General features: G+C 38.0%; 1 protein-coding gene across 1 annotated transcript; it reads right to left on the bottom strand.

The window, feature by feature from the left end:
• Positions 1-242: 242 nt before the first annotated feature.
• Positions 243-21,231, bottom strand: cers2 (ceramide synthase 2). Its single transcript, XM_015381177.1, has 11 exons — positions 20,771-21,231; positions 11,355-11,577; positions 10,071-10,188; positions 9,873-9,991; positions 7,073-7,130; positions 6,778-6,828; positions 4,820-4,912; positions 3,211-3,339; positions 1,956-2,062; positions 1,618-1,771; positions 243-254 (listed from the first exon to the last, which is right to left on the bottom strand). Exons 2-11 carry the CDS (start codon positions 11,525-11,527, stop codon positions 243-245), a joined length of 1,014 nt encoding a protein of 337 aa, XP_015236663.1. The 5' UTR covers positions 11,528-11,577; positions 20,771-21,231.
• Positions 21,232-21,349: the final 118 nt, after the last annotated feature.

Below are 21,349 nucleotides of genomic sequence, written 5' to 3'. Positions count from 1 at the left end.
GCCGTCAGCGGTATCCACCACATAGTGCTCGCTTTACTAAAAGTCATTAGCTCTGCTTTTAATGCATTTGAAGTTTTCATTGTCTCACAGTGTAATGATAATAAACACTTCACCGCATAGCCATGGAAGCTCAAGGCTGAATGTAACACTTTATCCAATACACTCACATACAATTTATGCAAACACAAAAAATGGACGGATTTTGGAACACTCCTTATTAGAAATAGTAGATCTAGTTTCAGTTAGTTGATTTCCTGTGGTGGACACAGCATTACCGAGGACCTAAAAAACCCTAAGTTCAGGGCTCTATATTTTGGATGATTGTCCTTCAGGTGGAGCCAGTGTTTGAACCCAGATAAAGGGGATTTGTTATAAGGCTCAGGGAAGTCTTAAGAGGACTGGAAGAGGAATGAACATCAAAGTAATCAATTAGTGAAGTGACTTTTACATAAATATGGACAGAAAAGGAAAATATATAGAAAGAAGGCCATGGTCACACAAGAAATAGGTTCAAAAGCCTCACTCCTCAGAGCACACTAAGGTCTCTAATTGCCAAGCAGGGTTGCGGTAGCATCTTACTGAGCTTCAGTTTTCCTGCCATTGGCATTGGAGGATGAAGTGGGAGGATTAATACAAACAGACTAAACCACCATTTTGTTCATCAACCTTATCCTTGCTCAACATGTACCCTTCATTTTCTCCCAGTTGGGTGAATCCTAACACTTTAACTAAATAAAAGCAGTAGTAGAATGGGAGGCAGATCTTTTAGTTATCAGGCTCCTCTCCTGTGGAACCAACTACCAGTTTTAGTCCGTGAGGCAGACACCCTGTCTACTTTTAAGGGTAGGCTTAAAACGTTCCTTTTTAGCTTATAGTTGGAGTGGCTCAGGTTATCCTGAGCTATCTCTATAGTTATGCTGCTATAGGCTTAGACTGCTGGAGGACATAGGGACCCCTTTTTAATCATTCTGCTTCATTCCATCTCTATTCTCCCACTCTGCAGAATTTGTTAGTTCAATCTCTAATGTTATGCTTTCTCAGTTTTTTCTCATAGTAGCTTCATCTGCTCTGCTCCTGTTTGCCTGTGACACCATCCTGGAGAGAAATATCAGCTGTGCTGCTGCCATCAATGACTTTGTTTTTCAGTGTAGTCCTGTTTCTCTGACTCAGACTAACTGTGTGTGCATTCTTTCATCCTCTGACATGGGAGCTGGCTCGGAGCTCGTCTGCCTGGGTGTGTGTTTCCTGGACAGGGTCGCTGTGGAGCTGGTTTACTGTTGCCTTTTGTATCTCTGCTTCTTTCTGTATCTCTGCTTCTGTCTCCTTGAACCTCAGTCGGTCTCGGCAGATGGCCGCTCACACTGAGCCTGGTTCTGCTGGAGGTTTCTTCCTGTTAAAAGGGAGTTTTTCCTCTCCACTATAGCTAAAAGCATGCTTGGGGTGAGTGATTGCCTTTGAGTCAATGAGTCGATGCGATCAGCTGTTTTTCCTTATATAGAAAACTTTGAATCAATTTGACTGTATGATCTGGTTTAATTGTAAAGAGCATTGAGATGACGTGTTGTGAATTGGCGCTATATAAATTCAGTGAAATTAATTAAATTTTCTTTTGCTTACGTTGTTGGTGAGGAAGCGGAGGGCTATGCGGATGATAAGAACTGCCCAGAAGATATGGAGACACTGCAGAATCATAAGCAGACCATTGAAGAAGTAGTAGCCGAAGAAAGGCGGGTAGACGGTCACTGGGTAAACCCATGTCCAGTAAATTATCCTGAAACACACAGTGAAGTTTTATTCATTTTATACCTTCATTTACCCATATTTCCCATTTAAGAGCAGCATTTTAAAGTCTAACAGTCGATTAAGAGGTGTGCTCTAGGAAGGATATTTAATTTGTGGACAAGTTTTCACAAAAATCAAATAATAAAAGATGAAATAAAGGTGTTTTTGTATACCAGAAGGGGAAGATAATGAGGCGGGTGACGATGAAGACAGCAGCAAAAACGATGAAGATGTAGTTACAGGCGTTTCGCCAACCAGCATAGTTGAACATCTTAGCAGACTGTTAAAGGAAAACAAAATGATTTACAAACAAATTGATAGTGCAGCGTACTGTGCTGTGAAACAGAGGAATATTGCTCATCTCTTCGCCTTAGCTTAAATGTACATTTCTACCACAAGGTGGCAGTGTATATTTGGTATGTTTCCCTCAGACAAACCTGTGAGGCACATAAAAAGCCTGAGGTGGTTGATGCAAATAAAATTAGCACAAACGGTGTGAATATACAAATCAATACAGTTCCTGTTTATTATCAGGCTTCCAAGATCTGTTCAATTTTATCTCTGGTTCTTTCCCAGACACACATTTCTAAATGTTTCTGTGCATTAAATTAAAAACATCCAAGTCGCATGTTCACAAAACACTCACTTTCAGTCTGGTTATAAGGAGGGGCTGTTCCTAGACTGTCTTAGATCATCTCTGGTATAAACATCTAAAGGTTTTAAACCAGATTGAATCATGCAACAGTATGTATTAGGTTTTCACCTTATTTTTGTTTATGAATGCTGTTAAAATACAAAGGAGTGTTAATGCTTTTGACATGGAAAACTGAAAAAGTTAATAATCACATGTTAGGCTTAAAAACCTGGTTTTAAAGAATCTAAAGGCAAATAAACCCCCCAGAAACTTTGGAGTCCATATTTGATTTTTCAATAAAGGCGTTCCGTAAAAATTCAAAAAATATCCACTGGACTTGGTTTTCAAGGTTTGAAGGTTTCAAATCTTGAAAACCAAGTCCAGTGGATATTTTTTGAATTTTTACGGAAAATATCTTGAAAACCAAGTCCAGTGGATATTTTTTGAATTTTTACGGAATGACTTTGACCTGGATGACTGAGAACCTACATCAATAAAGGCGTTATTTATCACTGACCTCTCCAATTAACAACACACTTGTTAATCTGAACGAAAAGATGTGACTGTGATTTGACAATTCATAGGTTAATCTAATCATCTAAAGATAAAGGTGAGGCTGGGGAGCATAATCTGCTCAAAAACAATCAGCAGCAACACCCCTCCAGGGTTGCCTTCTCTCCCTATTCTTGATTCTTATAATCCTTGTAAAAAAAAAAACTTACTTTTGAAATGTAGGTAATTTATTTTAATTTTTAATTAATGAAATGAAGGTAGAAATGTGTTTACACATTTACCTCGAGAAAGTAATCAGAGGAGTCGTGAACCAGCATGATGAGAGTTCCAGCACGAATGTAATTCACACACCAGGAGAAACTGATGAGAAGGATGGTTGCAACATGGTGAATGATGTGCTCCTTAAAGTCCTAAAGAGAAGATGGGAAATAATTTGAATGAGTTATGAAAGGGGAAAACATTTAAATGTGAGTTGCATGTAAAAATGTTCTGCGGGTGCCATAGGTTCATAAGTTTGGAGCTAAATGCTTAAGAGCATCTAAGGTTATATGTTTGTGTTAAGAGAAAACACGCTGGTCTTCTTTTGCAAGACTTTTGTTTCTCTGCTATGCACAGCTGAGCAGGCAGACCAAAGTCCAGCAAAAACACACGCAGAGAAACACACGTGTAACAACAGTCTAATGTCCACCCACCGTCCACAGATGTGTCTGGACATAATGTAATAGCAGCATAGGAAGACAAATCACATGATATGCTGCGATGAATTAAAACATGATACAGATCTGACTTAAAACATTTTAGGACAATGTTTCCACAAATCCGGCTATGGATCCCACAGAAATCAAATTAATAATCGTAAAGATCGTACACACTAATTTAACAAACACACGAAACAAGAAAAAAAGCAAAAAACACCTTTAAGTCTATGAAAACCATTTATTGGTAAAGCAGTTTGTGTCCACACTATTCTTGTTTATTTATTAACAAAGCCTGTCCACTCGATTGTTAGCTGGGGTCACACGTTTCTGTCACTCTTAAGGGCTGCTTAGACTCCCGCAGCAGTGTGTCGCAGTCAGCTTGTCGCAGGTATGACGCAAGTATTTTTGATTTATGTCCAATTTTGAAGCGGGGTCTGACCTATGTTATTCCACGCTACAACGCAAGGTCTAGATACGGTCAAGGCAGTGAGGAAGTGGAAAAACGCAAGGGGCAAGTTTGTGCGACATAGGAGGGACACAAGGGCGAAAAAGTGTGGGAATCCAGGTGGAGAACTGTTTCTCGCCCCCTATAGGTGGTCCACGATACTGCAGCCCTAAAGTTGGGAATTACGCAAACAAAAATGGTGGTGCCCATATACCCTCTAACATTGCCTGAATAGCGATCTCCACCCAAATTTCAATGCGAGCAAGGGTCTCAGCATCATCCCAGGTCGCACCACAATCTTTTGATGCCATTTATTGTTAATAGGCTGAGAAGAAGTTTGTTTTGTGAACAAGTGAAGAGATCTGTCAATTGCAAAGCAGGACACGTCAAAAAACCTGCAAAATGAGTCAGCAGACTGTAAATGGTAGATGACACGGTTTGCTCAAGCGCTCTTTGTAATCAGAGAACCGAGCCATGACTGAACTTTGCCGAGCACTACTGAACTAGAACCGATTTAGCGTGGTTCAGTTGTGGCTGGCACGGTCCAGTTCAGTTGTGTTTCATTTACACTGAACAGTTATCTTTGTTACCATGCTCGGAGCTTCCTCGGCACAGTTTAAAAAGGGTAGTTTAAATGGGGTATTAGTGCTCAAATGTTTGCTAAAACTCTGCAGAAATACAGCGTTTCTGTCTGTTGCTAAGTTTGTCATTGAAGAAGAGAAATTAGCCAGAGATAAATTTACTCACTTTACGTTTGACATCAGAAGCCACGCTGAGAAGCAGGGAGCCATAAAAGCCCAGCTCGATCATGTAGTACCAATACTGAGATGGCAGCAGAGTCTGAAGGAGAGAAATCTCTTTAATCACCAAAATCGACAGACTGATGGGGTTAAGCCACACTCTCAGCATCTATTATAAACACATATGCATATATCAAAAAAAAAAAAAAAAAAAAAACTAAGAAAAATATGTGCTAAAGGTTTCTGGATTGAGGTGGGAATATAACTATAATTGAGGAAGGGATATGCATCCAACTTTTGCATGATTTTCATTACACTCTTAATTGAAACTAAATATTGTTGTATTTATTGATTAAAATGATAGGTGTTTTTCATGTTAAAATATGTAGTGAATAGGAATAAAACAAATGAGCCCTTTTATAGGCCAGATCAGGGCCGACAAAGAAAAAAATATCAGCTTGATTATATGATTGATTAGTAAATCTCTAACATTGTCAGTTACAATTATCTGTATTGTATTTCAAGAAACTGGTTTTTAATTGTGAGAAAATTTTAAAATTTAACATTTTAAATTGAATGGTTTGTTCAGGTTGGACTGACATCCAATTACTAAAAGAACAAAATTAGCTGGTTTCCAGATTCAGAAGACAAGTTAGGCATTTAAACACTTTAAATGGCTTTAATTAACTGGGATCTAGGGTGAATTTTACACAAAACGCTAGACAGAAAAGTTTACAGACAGGGTGCTATGAATAAGTGTTTTTCCTTTCCATATTTCTTTTGTTTTTGTATCAATGAAAAGTTTCAGACCAGTAAATGAATTTTTATATCACACAATAAAAATAAATACAAAAATCAGTGCTGATTGAAGAACAACACGGCCATCTGGAACTCACTTGCTGACATTACACCTATTTGGTTAAAGAAAGTGCACCATTTCAACGGTAAAGCATGGTGGTGGCTGTGAGATGGTCTGGGGCTCTTTTAAAACTTCCTATAATTGATATAACTGTAAATTGTATGAAAAAAAAAATACTTCAGTTAAATAACTTGTGCTTTGAGACAAGATAATGATCGTAACAGCATGCTAAGTCCGGCACTGAATGGGCAAAATGAACATAAATGAGAGCTTTGGAGTGACCAAGTTAAAGTCCGAACCTTAAGCCACCTGAGTTTAAAGTTTAAGCCGGCCAGTGAAGCTTGAGATCCTGTGCATGAGGCTACTCGCAAAGAGATAAAGGCCAAAATTACTGCATAGCCATCTAACACACTGTTCTCATTATTGCAGATGCTGATGATAGGTTGTCAGGTTAAAGGGACAATTACTGTTTTATACAATCACAGATTAGTTTGGATAATTTATTGCTTAAATAAATTACATCTTCAATTTCAAAAGCTTCTGTCTTAATACAGATAATTTTTGTGTGAAATAGAAACTTGTTTATTGATCTGAGACTTTTTTTGCAGAACGGAAATGTTAACTACAGCAGAAACCTTACAGAGATGTATTATTATTATTATGACTTTATTTCACCGTTTATAAAATAATTTATAGTTTTATAACTATTTTACACTAATTTTGCATTTCTGTTTAATAATTTTAAGTCAGAAAAGAAAGCCTTTTAACCGTTTAACTTAAATATCAAAAACAGATATAGACACACATTGATATACTGTATATACCTGGATATACTGTATATATATATATATATATATATATATTGTTTATTCTTCTTAATGCACCTTTTTCCTCCTTGTTTGCACCTTCTTTTATTACCATGCCAATATGTGACGAGTGAATTTCTCCGCTGTGAGATCAATAAAGCTCATCTAATCTAATCTAATCTAACATATCAGGGATTGGCTAGAGCAAAGTCGAATTAATTGGAATCAGCATTGTCTTTAAAAATCCTGTACTGGTAATAAACTCATGTATTTCTAGCACTCATCCTCCTGGAGACGTACCAGCACAGGAAAGCCTTGCCACATTTCCTTCGTGTCATACAGCCAAGGTTTCTGGAAGGAGAAACGGGTCAGGATAATGAGACAGCAGAAATCGGCAGGTTTATTTATATCCACTGACTCAGCAAAGAGTCAGTGCTTCATCACTGCAGAGAGAGGTGAGGTTATCAGAGCAAAAACAGCAGACAGATACAGAAATGCCCAAGTTTACAGCAAAGGGGCAGATGACAGATGACTGTGTCCGAGTTTATAAGAAGAGGAGAGGAGGAGAGGGTGGGGCTAATATGGTGGTACTCACATCAATAAGGGAGGCCAGGCCAGCAATGAAAGCAAGAAGGTAAAAGGTAAATCTCCAACTGCAAGAGAACAAACAAAAACACACAAAGATACACACAAACTTTCTTTTTAGTCAATTAGAAAAAGATGTTTGACAAATCATCTACCAGGGGATGCATAAATAGTTTCCACACATGGAAAAATGTGATGAAATACAGGACATCACTAATGTTGAACCATCACATGTGAGCAAACAAGGTTGGAAAAAAGCTGATGGATAGGGAAAAAATAATTAGAGAGAAGGCTAATATCCGGTTTCAGAAAAGGGAAAAGGTCACTGCTCTTTTCTCCCTCACACAGGTGTGAGGAGAACGTTTCTGACTGAACACTGCAGAGCCGCTAAAACCCAGCGAGAAAAAGACAGTGAGAGAGTAATGCTGAGGGAAGGAAGAGAGACAGAAATCCTTTTGTGTGCACGCAGACAATAGGTTGATTGAGAGAAATTAATGTCCTTATGCCACAGCCAACGCAGTGAAACGCATACCATAAACAGGCAGGGACAAACATCCAGTCTCGTGCACGCCTACACAGCACCACACACACATCATACCCAGCCTGAATACAACTACACATGCAAACACAAATACAGCTAAAGTGACGACAGAGTCCCTGGCACAGCTGAGGCAGAGTGGGAGCCATGCTCATAACTGGAGATTCTGTGCTTGTGGAGAACAGGGCCTTATGGGTGAATGTTAAAAATAGAGGGCTGCTCTGGCACCCATAAAACGTGTTCATATTTGCCAGTCAGCTGAGGGTCAGCGGTTGACTGAATGAATAATTGCTTCCTCACTTTTTCCACCATTAATGATGGATACATTTTAAATAATGAGAACACATTAAATACGATACGTTGTAACAACCTGGCTGAATAGAATGGACACCCTTAAACAAACACTGTATCGTTTTAGAGGAGCACTCAGTTTTCACTTGGCCGGTGTCTATCAACACGTAAAATCATGACTTGGTCACATCTGCCCACTTTGCTTTGGAAAAAATGGGTGTTTGTGAGAAAACAGTTTATCCACAGTCTTATTCTGTTGTCCCCAAATGTTTTCTTATCAGATGTAGTCTGTGTTCTCAAGAATTGAAGCTTTGGATATACTGTCTTTAAATGTTTTTTTTTTTTTTTATTACACTACACACTTAAGTTCTTAGTCCAGATATGGAGAATACAGAGCTGTTTGGGTAAATCTGTTTTTTTTGTCAATGCTGTGGAATTTATTTTGTACTCTTACCCTGACATAAACAATTTTTACAATGCATTTGTTCATTGTAAAAATCAATCAGCAAGAGTGAACTTGAGACTGAAAGCTGCTTTAGTAAAAGTGTTGGAGGTAGGGATGGGCAATATGGCTTTTAAATCTAATATCTGATTTTTTTCTTACCAAATCCAATGACTAAATTTTTTTCTTCTTCTCAAGTTTGATAATTAAAAATGACACATCCATTTGGGATTTGACCTTTTATTTAAAGGGCAACGAAAACTACACTTACATGTGCATAATTTCTCCAATCCGATCTAAACCTTGGTTGCTCAGAAATTCAGAATCATGGACACTAAATAAAACAATCTGATCACAATGTGCGTGTACATGTAGCAAGCGCTCGATCAGATAAAATCATTTGAGAATGCGCAGCACTGTCTAGTTCTCCAGAAATGCTTTAGTTGTAGAAAAAGAAGCTCTCTGTTTTGTAGACAAACCCATACTTGTCTGATCATCCTCAACTTTAGCTACTCCATGTGCCTGAACCTCACAGTTCTTTTTCTTCCGTTTCTCAGTCGAGTCTATTGATGTAGTTTTTTCCCACTATGGACTTTCATCGTATTATACTTTTGTATTTGGGGGTCATTTTAGTAAAGCTATGGGTGAGCGGGACGGCATGTTCATTATTACATTTAGAGGCACCTCCTTCACCAGGAGTCAGTGGATGAAGATAAAAACCTCAGGCTGATGTTGCACACATGCACAGAGGAAATGTTTTTACTCCAAAGATTTGAATAGTTGTGTTTATGGATGCCAATCGGCATGATGTTCGCACAAAAAAACTCCCACCTCTTTCAATCGAAATTAAATTACTTTCCAATCGGACTAGAATCTTCACCCTGACATATTTACACGATACATTTTTGATCTGATGAGTCTTTCAACCCATTTATTTGTGTCTGTATAAACGTATCTAAGGTTTCAACAAGCTAAATGATAGCAGCTGGTGGCGTTACACATTCAGCTAGTTTATTGCCTTCCATGCAGTTTATTTCCACATGTTCGTAGTTAATTAAACAACACAAGCTTTTTGTTTTAAAGACTAACCATAGGCAAACACTGTAATTATACCAAAAAAGGGAAGAAGAATTCTTGATCAAAATGAATGACCGGTGGCTCCAGTTGATTATCGTATCCAGCTGCTTACAGTGCATCTATATTTTTTAAGACTCCCTTTTTTTAATTTTGGGAATATATTTAACTATGTTCCAATGTCTAAATACTTTGTCTGAATTGCTTGTCCCCAATAACAACCTTTACCTTTTTACAAGATGTATTTTTTTTTGTGTGCCATGCCTTCCTCATGCTAAATACAGGTAAAGTTGACAGAGACAAGTCGGGATCACTGACTGCTCATTTGCAAATGAGCGTCTAAGAATGATTGACAGGCAGCGATGCACCCATTCTATAGATGTGTTAAATTTTAAATAAAAAAAGTAAAGAAAATCTTTTATAGGAAGTGTGAATCTTAAAGAGAGTGTGTGCTCATGTATTCACCTGGCCTCTCGAAACTTTTTGAGCAAACTTGGTCGGTCCTGGTTCCTCCTCCTTCTGAACCAGCGCTGCACTTGTCTTTCTGAGTAGCCGGTCTGCTTACAAAGACTCGCTACTGAAGGCTGAACCAACAAAGAGCGGTTCCATTATTAGTCTGTCCTGCACTGCAGATCATACAGTGCTGAGAGTCTTCAGATTTACCTGTGTGGGGTTTTTGGTCACTTTACAGTAGTAAGACTCCAGGAAGGGGTTGTGAGGGGCTTTGAGTCGAACCGTCTCCTTCACACCGAGTAGAGAAGCCAGAGGTGTGGCCACCGTTCTAAATTAAAAAGAGATTAAACATTAGGAAGATTTTCAGAAAATAAAAGAAATGAATTGGAACTAATGGAAATGATCCGGCATCTTGACCCTCACTTGGATGATAAATAAAGGCATTGTTCACGTCTACATAAACATCTTGTAATCGCAGAAAAGAAAGAAGTCGAAAATATTTTCCTTCTTATTTGACTTAACGAAAAGAGAACCATGACGTTTTGTTTTCTTTTCTATGAAAATCTGTGACTTTTTCACTGTAAAATCTTCCAAAACCTAAAGCAACAGGATGGAAAAAATAAATGAAATACCTGCTAGGCGAGTCATCAAACAGAGGTCACTGTCAATTAGTTGTCCCTCCTAAAACATCATCTTTTATGACTTAATAAATAATGGCTCTACCACAATGTTATGTTAAATCATAACACTTTAATGCTTAAACCTCTTTTGCTCTCAATATTATCTAGATGAAAGTTTTAAACAAAAAACTGAAAGAACTATATGGATTCATGAAAAGTAAATATCTTGTATCTTCTTCTAGTATATTCATCTATATTCTTTTACATTCTGATCCAGATTTGCAATAAAATTCCAACAATGCCGACATATTTTGTTCTTAATTGTTTGTGCATCCTGTCTGACCAGGTTTTAAATCAGCGTATATTCCCTAAACTTTGGGATATATGTAAATAAAATAGTCAAACTAGGCAGAACTAAGAGACGCTTTCTTAAAATCATTATAAACTCAATACAAAACAGGTTATGTTTGGGAACGAAAATGTCCATATTTTATATCATGAAAACTATAGGCAGTGGTTTTAATCATCCTTGTAGGTGTATCTAAATATTATGGCTGTCTTGTTTGCTCTACGTGTCCTACAACCATTTTCTAACAATATCTGTTACAGAAGGTGAAGAGGAGGGTAAAATATGTTAAATATAAAGACAATAATATGCAATGTTGACTAGTAGGGGGAGACTAGTAGCAGCCTTGGCTGTAGATAGAAGAGGAAATAGTTGACAAAGAAAGTAAAGGACAAAGCAGGTGAAGGACAAAGGTAAAACCACCAAAAAAAGAAGAAAGATGTGTTGACACGAAGAAGGCAAATGTTTAAATTGAACAAAGTAGAGGGTCCCAGGTAGGCCACAGGACAGAGTGAACAATGTCCTGACCTCTCAAAGATTTGCCGGATAATGAGGAATACCAGCGCAATGGGAAGCGCCGCCCATAAATCACGGCCCTTGGCGTATACTCGTCCATCTCGATCCTCCAGGTCAGCCCAGCCCAGACCCTCGGGGAACCACAGCCGCTCCTGCCAGAACCATTCGCTCAGCTCCGACAGCATCCTGAAGCACGCCTCGCAGAGCTCAGCACCCCCTTTGTCGATTTATCAGCCTGTATAAAAATAAAATAAAATAAAAAAAAGTTATAGAAAGCCACTGTAACCTTTCCACCTCTAGTTCAATCTGCATTGTGCAGCCAAATGAATCTGTTTGAAGGACATCCACTGTTCTAATCTAAATCTATGACTATTCAACCCTCACTGGAGGCACATATTCCTTAAATGCATAACGGATCTCTGGCAGCATGCTGAAACAAATGGAGGTCCACATGAGGGAGGAGCAGATGTTTTTCATTCACACCTTTACGACAAACTCACAAGTAGCTACTTCTTTCTCAGAAGTAATGGTGAGCATATCCACTGCTGAGTTGGGGGAGTGGTAGAGAGTGAGAGGATGACTGCAAAGAAAGAAGAGCCATCTCTGGGATTTGAGTCATAATTCATTCATATGAGAGGGGCGGGGCGGGGCTGGCATGCCTCTATCATTCGCGTACAGCAACTCCTGCAAATGCCAAAGGCATGTACCCGCCTCACTCCCACTCCAGTCCCCACCCTGCTGCTACCCATTATCAAGGATTCCCTCTTTGACTCACAGAGGCAGACATTTTCCTCTCATTCTCATCACCCAATATTGCAGAAAAGGGTTGAATATTAAATAAATGCATGGCAGGAATGAAACTTTGAAGATAGTAATTCATCATAAACAACAAATAGACAATCAGTGCTTTAAAATTTTAACTAAACCAAGAAATAAAAGAATTTACAGTAAAAATATTCTCTCCTGATTCCAGTTCCACGCTGAGGGATTGAAATGACAACGTTGCAGATTGCCCTAAATCAACCACCTTTTATTTGGAGAAAGTTTAATAGCATATTTTTGGTAAATTAGTCCAACTTTGTGTGCATTTTTCTAGTCTTAAAATGTGACCTGAAAAACACATCCTGGTTGACAGCATTGCAACCCAATAAAAGAATACAGGAGCAGTGTGTTGTAGCTGGAGATACAAACAGCTTCATTAAAAGGTGTTACAGATGAGCGGGTCGGATTTAGTCGTCACAGCTTCTCTGTCCTGTTGATAGAGGGCTTCACCTTGTTTTCCTCGAACACAGCTACTTATTTTCCTCCTATGTTTTGCCAGCTGTTCCACTTCGGAGGCTCCAGATCTAGCTTTGGTGAAGATCCGTGCCAGGCCATGCAGGCTTAGCTGAATAATGAGATTGTGTGTGTTCATAAAGCCACACAAAAAGGCCTTGTAGCCAAATCAGAATTGGATACGTAAATGAGCAGTCCAAAGGGCAGGTGGAACTGTGTTTGCAATTCAAAAATGATTTTCATAAAAACAACAGACTATAAACTCCTACTAAGCAAATAAGGAATAAAATTAGGTTTAACAACCTGGACAAACGCACCAAAAAGCAGGCAAGGGGGTTGAAAAAATATGCAATAAAACCCAAAGAAATCTTTAAAATTTCGCTTAGTCCAGGAGGGTTATTTTTGCAGACTCCAGTTTGGGGAATATTTTTAGAGCTGCGTGTTTAGGTCATCCAGTGAAATTCAGCATGTTTAAGCTGTTTTTTCCCCCACTGCTTTCAAAAATCCTCATGCCATTGGCCAAACAGATCACATGATGACACTCTGACCATTTCAAAGGCCCAATAAAAGCTACGAATGCCTTCAACAGGGGGAGTGAGCAAAGTAGATCTCTTTTTCTTTCTCTCTCTCCCTGACAGACTTGCTCTTCTACATTATTCATATACACAGAGCGACTGGAAACATTGCTCTCAATTCAAGCTGTCAGAATATCACCTCCGGTCTTCCTGAATCCTGGGTTTACAACCATATTCAGATTCTAAAAAAGAAAAAGCATCAAACAGGGGTTAGGATCCAAGAGGATCATGGCACAGAGTCTATGAGTATTTGGGGAATGTAAACACACTGCCACCATCCATTCTAGACCCCATTCACTCTCACTGCTTGGTAAAATCTTTTTCACAAAAACTATTATCGGAGGCTGGAAACTGAGCTGGCCAGGGGAACCATAAGTCATAAGACTAAAAATGTGCTCTGACTATGAGTCATTAGGACCATACCATCCGTTTATCCACCCATTTACTCACAACCAACTGTATTTCGGATGCTCACACTGCAAGCTGAATCATTCAAACCACAGGATTTGGCAACTATTATAAGAAAACGGTACAGACAGCTGCAGAGTGCTGTTGAGTTTATGAATCCAAAATCAGAAATGACACTTTAAGAGATTAATAAAAAGCAAGTTTTAAGGACTGCAAAGTTGTCTGGAAACTAAATCATATCGAATGACCAGGACAACAACAAAAAACAAAAAACAAGACAACTTTTCCAATATTGACAATGACTAAAACAGATTACACCATGTCTTCAGATCCATCCCATTTGCAAGGATTATCCCCAATGATGTATTGAAGAAATATACTGACTGAATACAAAACTGCTTTTAATGAAGTTGATTCAAAATAACTGACTTTGAATAAGTATACAAATCATCAAATTTACATGTAGTAAAAGCATGCTTTGTTAGACTGCAAATAAGGTATGTCAATCCCCTGAATAATTAGAACACACATTTTGACACCAGAATACATTTATAAATAAACTAGTATGAGTGTTTAGTTTTTGATTGCTAAATAGAAATACTATATTTCATTTAGCTTTTTAGAAAAAAATAAACAGTGACATGCAATACATCAAACCCTAAAATAGAAGTTATAAAGTGTTTGATCATCATAATTTCTTAAGAATTAACGATTTAGTCATGAAAAATAAAACCTTTCAACAGGTAAAACTAGATATTTTTGTGTTCGTTGAGCTGTTAAAAATATGTTAACTAGGACAAGCTTGGGGGCTTTGCAAGTTTAAGTTTGACCCTTAAAAAAAAGGCTTTTCTTCCCCCTTCTCTGGATAAACAACCGGGACATCCTACCCCTTAGATAAGCAGCTTTAGGGATGAAGAATGAGTACCAAGGGGTGAAAGAGGATTTTTAGATTAAGATATTTTGTTTCAGCAAACTAATGTTTTATAATTTGTTATAAAAAAAACCTTTAGCATATTCTTCGCAAAGTAGTTTATCCTAAAAATGATAAGTGGGTGATTTAAAACTAGGTCCAGAATTATGAATATGGGTCTTATTTTTTGGGGGGGTATTGAAGTATTTCCATAAGTTTTTTAGCCAATGCATATTATTGTCAAGTGTTTTTAAAGTTTATTTATATCCGTTTCTGTTCTTCTGTTGTTGCTTTTACTTTATAAATTGGTGCTTGTGTTTTATTGTATTAAGTCTGGTTCCTTTCCTGTGTTCTTAATGTACCGCTGCTCATTTCTCTCTCCCTTCCTCCCCTATTCTTTTTCCTAATTTTCCTCAGCTGGCATCGATTTCTCACCTGATTGTTCTCATCTGTTCACCTTTCCTTTCCTTCTCCCGGTACTTAAACTGTTTTTTTTTTTCATATATATTCAATTAATTGTTTACTTCTTCTCTCCATGAAAGGTTTATTTTCTGTAAGTACATCATTTACTTTGTTAAATCCTTCAATGGACTATATGGCCAACTCCACCACTTCTTCCTCTTCTTCTTCTTGTTGTTTTACTGGCGTCTTGCAACCAAATGGAGCATTATCGCCACCTACTTGATCTTATTTATGTTTCCTTAAATCCTTAGGTTTAGTCCAGTTTTTTGAAGATAAGATGACATGATTTTAAGTACTGTCTTTCTGGATTTATTTGAGAAGATATTTTTACTCCACCACTTCAGCCTGCTCCTTTGCTTCTTGTCCTTCATTGATAGACAAACTGATTAATCCAGGTGTGTCAGGCCATTGTCGTTATGGTTACTGATGTCAGACACACCTGGATTAATCAGTTTGTCCAGTAATGAAAAACAAGAAACAGGCGCTGGTTGAAGTTCAGGAAGTTGGGGATATAAGATTTATAAGAAATAAAAAAAAATCATAATAATGTTAGCCTTCAAAGTAAAAAAACAAAGGATTTTTTTTTAGCTATTTTGTGACTGATAATGGAGGTTCAAGAGAAGTAAAGTGATACTCAACCCACATATCGGTAGAAAAATGTTGTCCCACGAGTATGAATTGAGGTGGGAATAGACAGGGAAAAAAAGCGTGGTTTTAAAATGAATGTGCACATTTTCTGAGGGCTTTCTATAACAAACCCTGCATTTAAAACCAAAGTTAATGGTAATATTGCACAGTATTTAGTATCTCTGAATGATACAAGAGAAACTGAGCGGTTACTCTAAAAGCTATAATATCCATAATACTTTCAATCAGGATAGAGATGGTAATTTCAAAGCTTTTACAATCTGATGTTTGTGATAACTGTGATGGCAGCAAAATAGGCTGGACAGAGAACAGAGCTCATTGCTGCACATGGTTGTCAGCCCTAACTCAGGTCATGCGTTAAGCATTTCCTAGCAAGGATAAATGAAGAATACTCATCCCTCACATTTTTGGCATTCTTTGGGGAAAGGAACTTTGACGGCATGGCTAATATTTGTTATAAAAATAAAATAAATTGTGCTTTTTTGCATGTAAAACATAATTCTGTAAATGAAAGACTGTGTTTAATCATCTCAAAGCACACAGTTTATTGAGCTGTTTCTAGTCTGCTGTGTTGGAGGTAGAGATCAGAAGACAGTTACTGATCTGTGGCACTCATTAATTATTGATGGTGGAAGTCAGTCAGTTAGCATGTTGCTATGAATAGGCCTGTCTGGGACATGTGGGATATTGTCATGTTAAATGGTTCACCTCAGTTGATGCAAGCCAAGATTGGGTTTCTTTGGGTGATTAGGTCTGCCTCTGATTGGTTGTTCATTTAATGGTGAGGACCAAACTCTATCAGGTTCGACTGAAGTACTGATTACTCACTACTGAAAACAATCAAAGACAGAAGATGTAATCATGGAGTGTGGTTAAATGCACACAGAAATGCGATTATAGTGTTATCCCGTGGTGATCTGATCTCTGAAATTATCCTTTCAACAACAAAATGCGAAAAAGTAAAATCAGAGGATGTTTAATTAACACACATTAGATTACCATGGCTAGATTTCGCCCCGGTACTCTGATTTCCATCTGCACATAAAAAAATGTTCTGTGATCTCTTTTGCCAGTTCAAAATCTGGGCGACCAAAGAAAAAGGCAAAGAAAGTCCCACAGTCTTTCCCTGAGCAGGACAACAAGAAAACCAACAGTCATAGCGAGCACTGCAGGATTGAAAGGGGCCTTTTTGACAGAAGTAAACATACATAGATAATTTTTAAAGGTCTTATGTAAAATACCAGCCATCTGTCTACTTTTATATTTACTGAAAACAACACAGCAGTAGCATTGGACATCTAGACAAATATTTCTTCAAAATCACATTTCTGAAGTGGATGCAAATGGATCAGTTCTGATAGAGCAGTTATCGACCGTTTCCCAGTTATCAGATTTCCAACGAGCATGTAAACCAGGTAGTCCTCAAAAGCAACTACCATTCTGTAACTTTTAGATGCATCTCTTCTATATACCTTAATCTGAAGGCTCAATCCCCTCATTTAGCTCAGCAGAGACTTGGTAATGAGCCACTTATTTGATTCATGTGTGTTAAAAATGTGGTGAATTAAAAAGTTGCAGGATAGTAGCTCTTGGGGACTGCATATGATCACCCCTAATGTAAACATTGTCAATTGGGGGAGAGATGTTAAAGTTAAGCTTCTAGAACTTGGTTTAAAATATTCAAATACCGCGATGAGTGATCTTGACTTGAATGTAACATTTCAGTCAGTAGCAATTTTTCTATGGAGCTGGATCGGTCTCCATTTTCACAAATACACACATTATTCATACATACACAGGAAAAGATCCACACATACCCAGCACGATTCACACAGCCATAAAAAAAAATAAAAATCTGTACACACAAAGGACAAGATCCTCAGACGCACAGAAAGATTCATGCAAGCACACAAGATCCACACATGCACAGAGCAAGATTCACCATAGTATTTATGGTCCATAAACAATTAGAAATTTAATTGCAAAGTACCATTAGTCTTTAAACTTCACTGCATTTGTGTGTGGATTTTTGAGACTGCCCTGATGTGCTTCAATACACAAATGCATTTTGTTTTAAACAGGGGATGGTTTGCCACCAATCACAAAGCACCCTTGTAAAAGCCAATTACAAGAAAGTACGCCAGGCGTCTTCTTTATTAATAATTTACTAGCACATTATCTCATATCACTAAGCAAATTGGGCTAAATGAATAAACCACAAAGTGATGGTAAAGCTAATTTAGGCACACTATAAAGACTTTCTACTCTGAATGCTAGTTTCTACATTTCTTCTCTCTGCCTTTTCAATTTCAAATGTGATTTTTAAAGAAATAACATTTACAGATGCTTTTGTGCAACTTGTGTTTTGATTATTTAATGAATTAAACCAAAAATCTACTTACCATTAAGACACCATAAAAAAAAAAAAAAAAAAAAAAACACACTAATGTTTCTACTCTGCTGCAGTTTGACTCTGATAATCCCAAATTTCATCACAATCACCGCCCAGTGAGCGACCAAACAAATGACATATGACTGATCCTCTCCACTTTTATCTCTGGAACAAAAATGGCAACCACATAGAAGAAAGACGTTTGTTTTTCTACTTCCATATCTCACCTGTATTTTGTGCCAGCGCCCTTAAACACTATTTATAACAGGGTTAGGGATGGGGGTGACTTCGTGTCAGTAGAGATTTTATATCAGGTACAGCAACTATATAAACTCTGAATTCACAGTATTTTAATTTTAACACTTCATTAAGAGTGAGGCGTTTACTGTATTTCTTTAGTAGCGTTTTCCCCTCTGGAATTAACTGGAAAGTCAAAAATCATATAGTTTTCAATAGAAGTTGGAGTAAGTTCATACTTGAACCATTATAAACCTGTCTGGGGAGCTAAAACCGTTCTGTCATACACTCAAGTCGTTTTGATGAGCTTGAATGCCATGGAAAGAGCATGGAGTGATACAATAACATCCCTTATAATGTTTATAGCACTGAAAACAACAACAAAAAAAATTAAAAAAATAAAAAATAAACCCCCAAAGCCAAACTTATTAGTTGCGATATTTTTTTTCGGGGATTGAAGGACTATTTCCAGCGTGTTAGAATATATGGTTAAATGCTGTTTCTGTTTGCCGTTTAGTCATGCAACTGCACCATCTAAACACTGGTGTACCAAAGTTGCCTGTATGATTAAATAAACGTTTTTTTACAGCAGCATAGAACGCAGAGTGACTAAATGAAAGACATTAAAAGAAACAAAAATGTTTTAGAGAGATTTTTTCTTTTTTGAAATTATGTGTTTTAATATTATTTAAAAAAAATAGAAATTCTTAAATTGGTGGTTGTTACAGATGTAACTAAATTCCTATACGAGATAATTAAACAAAAATGATTGCCAGTTTTTTTTAAAAGTCAGGTTATATTTTTCAGCTCTAAGCAACTTTTACTTGGCCGGACTCAATACAAAATAGCTCTTTGGATATGAATGGATGCAGACTACTGTCCTAGGGCTAAATTAAAACCAATTTTTTTAAGAGCTACCAAAACACCTCTTAGGAACATTCTCCACTTCATCCTTTAACATTAATTTCTCTCTCTTCATGTTAAATCGAAAACAGCTGGTCTCCTTCCCTAAAATGGTGCCTTCTAATCTAATTTTTACTTAATTATATAATGTCAATAAACATGAGACGACGCTGAAGAATTTATGGATTTAATGCTTGAATCAGTGATCAGCAATATTGGGATGGGAAGATATTGATTCTGGTGATTGGCTACCAAAATCCTGATCAGTGCATCTCTAGTAACCCATTGGTCAATAATAAATGGATCAAATCTGCTTACACCCACTATTGTAGGCTCTTTTTCCGAATAAAATTCTCTGATCAAATTTTCCACAAAACAAAATAGGTAATAAAAGCATTTCTGATTTGTGCCGATTCTGTATTGGACCAATGTCTTGTTTTTCCCCCCAGCTTTTATTGTGATTACACTGTCACAAGGACAGAGCAATGAAATGAACTCTCGGCATTTAAACCATCCCCTTGGAAGCAGTGGGCTGCCATTGTGCGGCGCCAAGGGAGCCTCAGAGATCCAGAGTGGCAGTCTGTGGCAGTGGGCCTCGAACTCAGATCCTCAGGATTCCATGCTCTATGCCCTAACCACTAGGCAACCACTCCCCTGTATCAACTAATATACTCAAAGCTGAAGTAACAGTATTGTGTCAGATATGAAAAAGTACCAGGACATCAATGCTATGTATGTTGCACTCATTAAGTGAAGGGAAAGAAATAATCATCCTTAGTCACATGACTTAAGACTTAAGAGTCCTGCTAATGTTGTCACCATTATACTCAGGCGTGTTCAAATAGACACATCTATAAAGGTGGAGGACAACTAACCTCAAGGATTATCATAGTGGGAAAATGTCACATGAGGTCTTCCCTAATGTGGATTTAAAAAATGAAAATAAAAAGTACAAATAAACACGTTAATACAGCTTCCTGATTAGTCGACTTTATGATGCCACCAGAGGTGCAAGATTGGTTTTGAAAGAGACAGAAGTTTGAATCTTACTTTGATGCAGAAAACTAAACGATAAAGGAAAAATATTCCACCAAAAATTGGATGACAAACTATATCCTGAGTGATCTTTGCTCATTTTTAAGATAAATCTGGAGAGGAGCTTCACTTTTTGTGGGGAGTAGTTGAGGTCTGCCTAATAAAAAACTACAATAACGTTAAAAAGTATAGTGAATCTAAGCACTATTTGTGACAAAAAAAACAACAACATCAGATGTCAATAGTTCATAAAATTGTACTGGTATGGTTGTGGTGGCTACTGGTAAGGAAACTTTGTTAGCACAGATCAGCTACGCTACAAGCTAGCATCACTTCCCAGCAATAAACAGACAAGGATATTAACTTTTAGCTCCCATCTAAACACTTTTACCCATGTCTTCGAATGTTGTAATAACAAAAAAAAGTAAAAACACAAAAATAAACCCCGCTATGTTGCATTAGCGGATTCCTGCATGGAAGCGTAATGACGTCTATAAAGAAACAGGATGCAGACCGTACGTCTGCCGCAGCACTCAAACCAACTGCTAACTGTTTGCCGACATGAAAATGAAACAGTACTTACTTTGGTTCGTTTTGTTTTTTTTGTTTTTGTGTTTTGTTAAGAAGCGTGGAAATTTGGCCTTTTACGGGAAAAAATGTTTTTAATGTCCTTCCCCTCTGCGTAGACCAGGTTCTTGTTATCTGGATGTAAACCTAACGGTCCCGTCGTGTGTGCCCTGCCCGCTCAGAAGAGTTCAGCTGCTCCAGATCCGGACTAGTTTTAACGGACTAAGAAGTCATTTTTTCCCCTCTCAGGACTGTGGAAAAAAAAATTAGAGAGCCAATACTTGGGGTGCTCCGATAAAACTAGTCGGGTTTTCGTCCAACAAATGTTAAGGCTCCTTCTTTCTCTCGCCGGGTCCCTGTTAATGTCAGCCCCTCTCTGTGTGCAGTCCGCTGGGTCTACATGGGCTATGGCCCGGAAAGATGTGCGGGTCGGGCCTGCTGGAGAGAGAACGGCTGAGGGGATCCGGGCACAGGAGGGAGAGAGAGAGGGGGGTGACGGAGAGGGAGGGGCTAGAGACATGATGGGAGGGGCGCAGATTACGCCGGAGCACGAGGGAACGTTTGGATGACGTATCCGCGTTGTGTTTCCCCACCG

This window comes from Cyprinodon variegatus, unplaced genomic scaffold, assembly GCF_000732505.1.
Source record: "Cyprinodon variegatus isolate N-32 unplaced genomic scaffold, C_variegatus-1.0 Scaffold229, whole genome shotgun sequence".
NCBI classification, from domain to species: Eukaryota; Metazoa; Chordata; class Actinopteri; order Cyprinodontiformes; family Cyprinodontidae; genus Cyprinodon; species Cyprinodon variegatus.
Note: the sequence above shows the minus strand (reverse complement) of the source record. Positions and strands in the feature narration are given on the sequence as shown.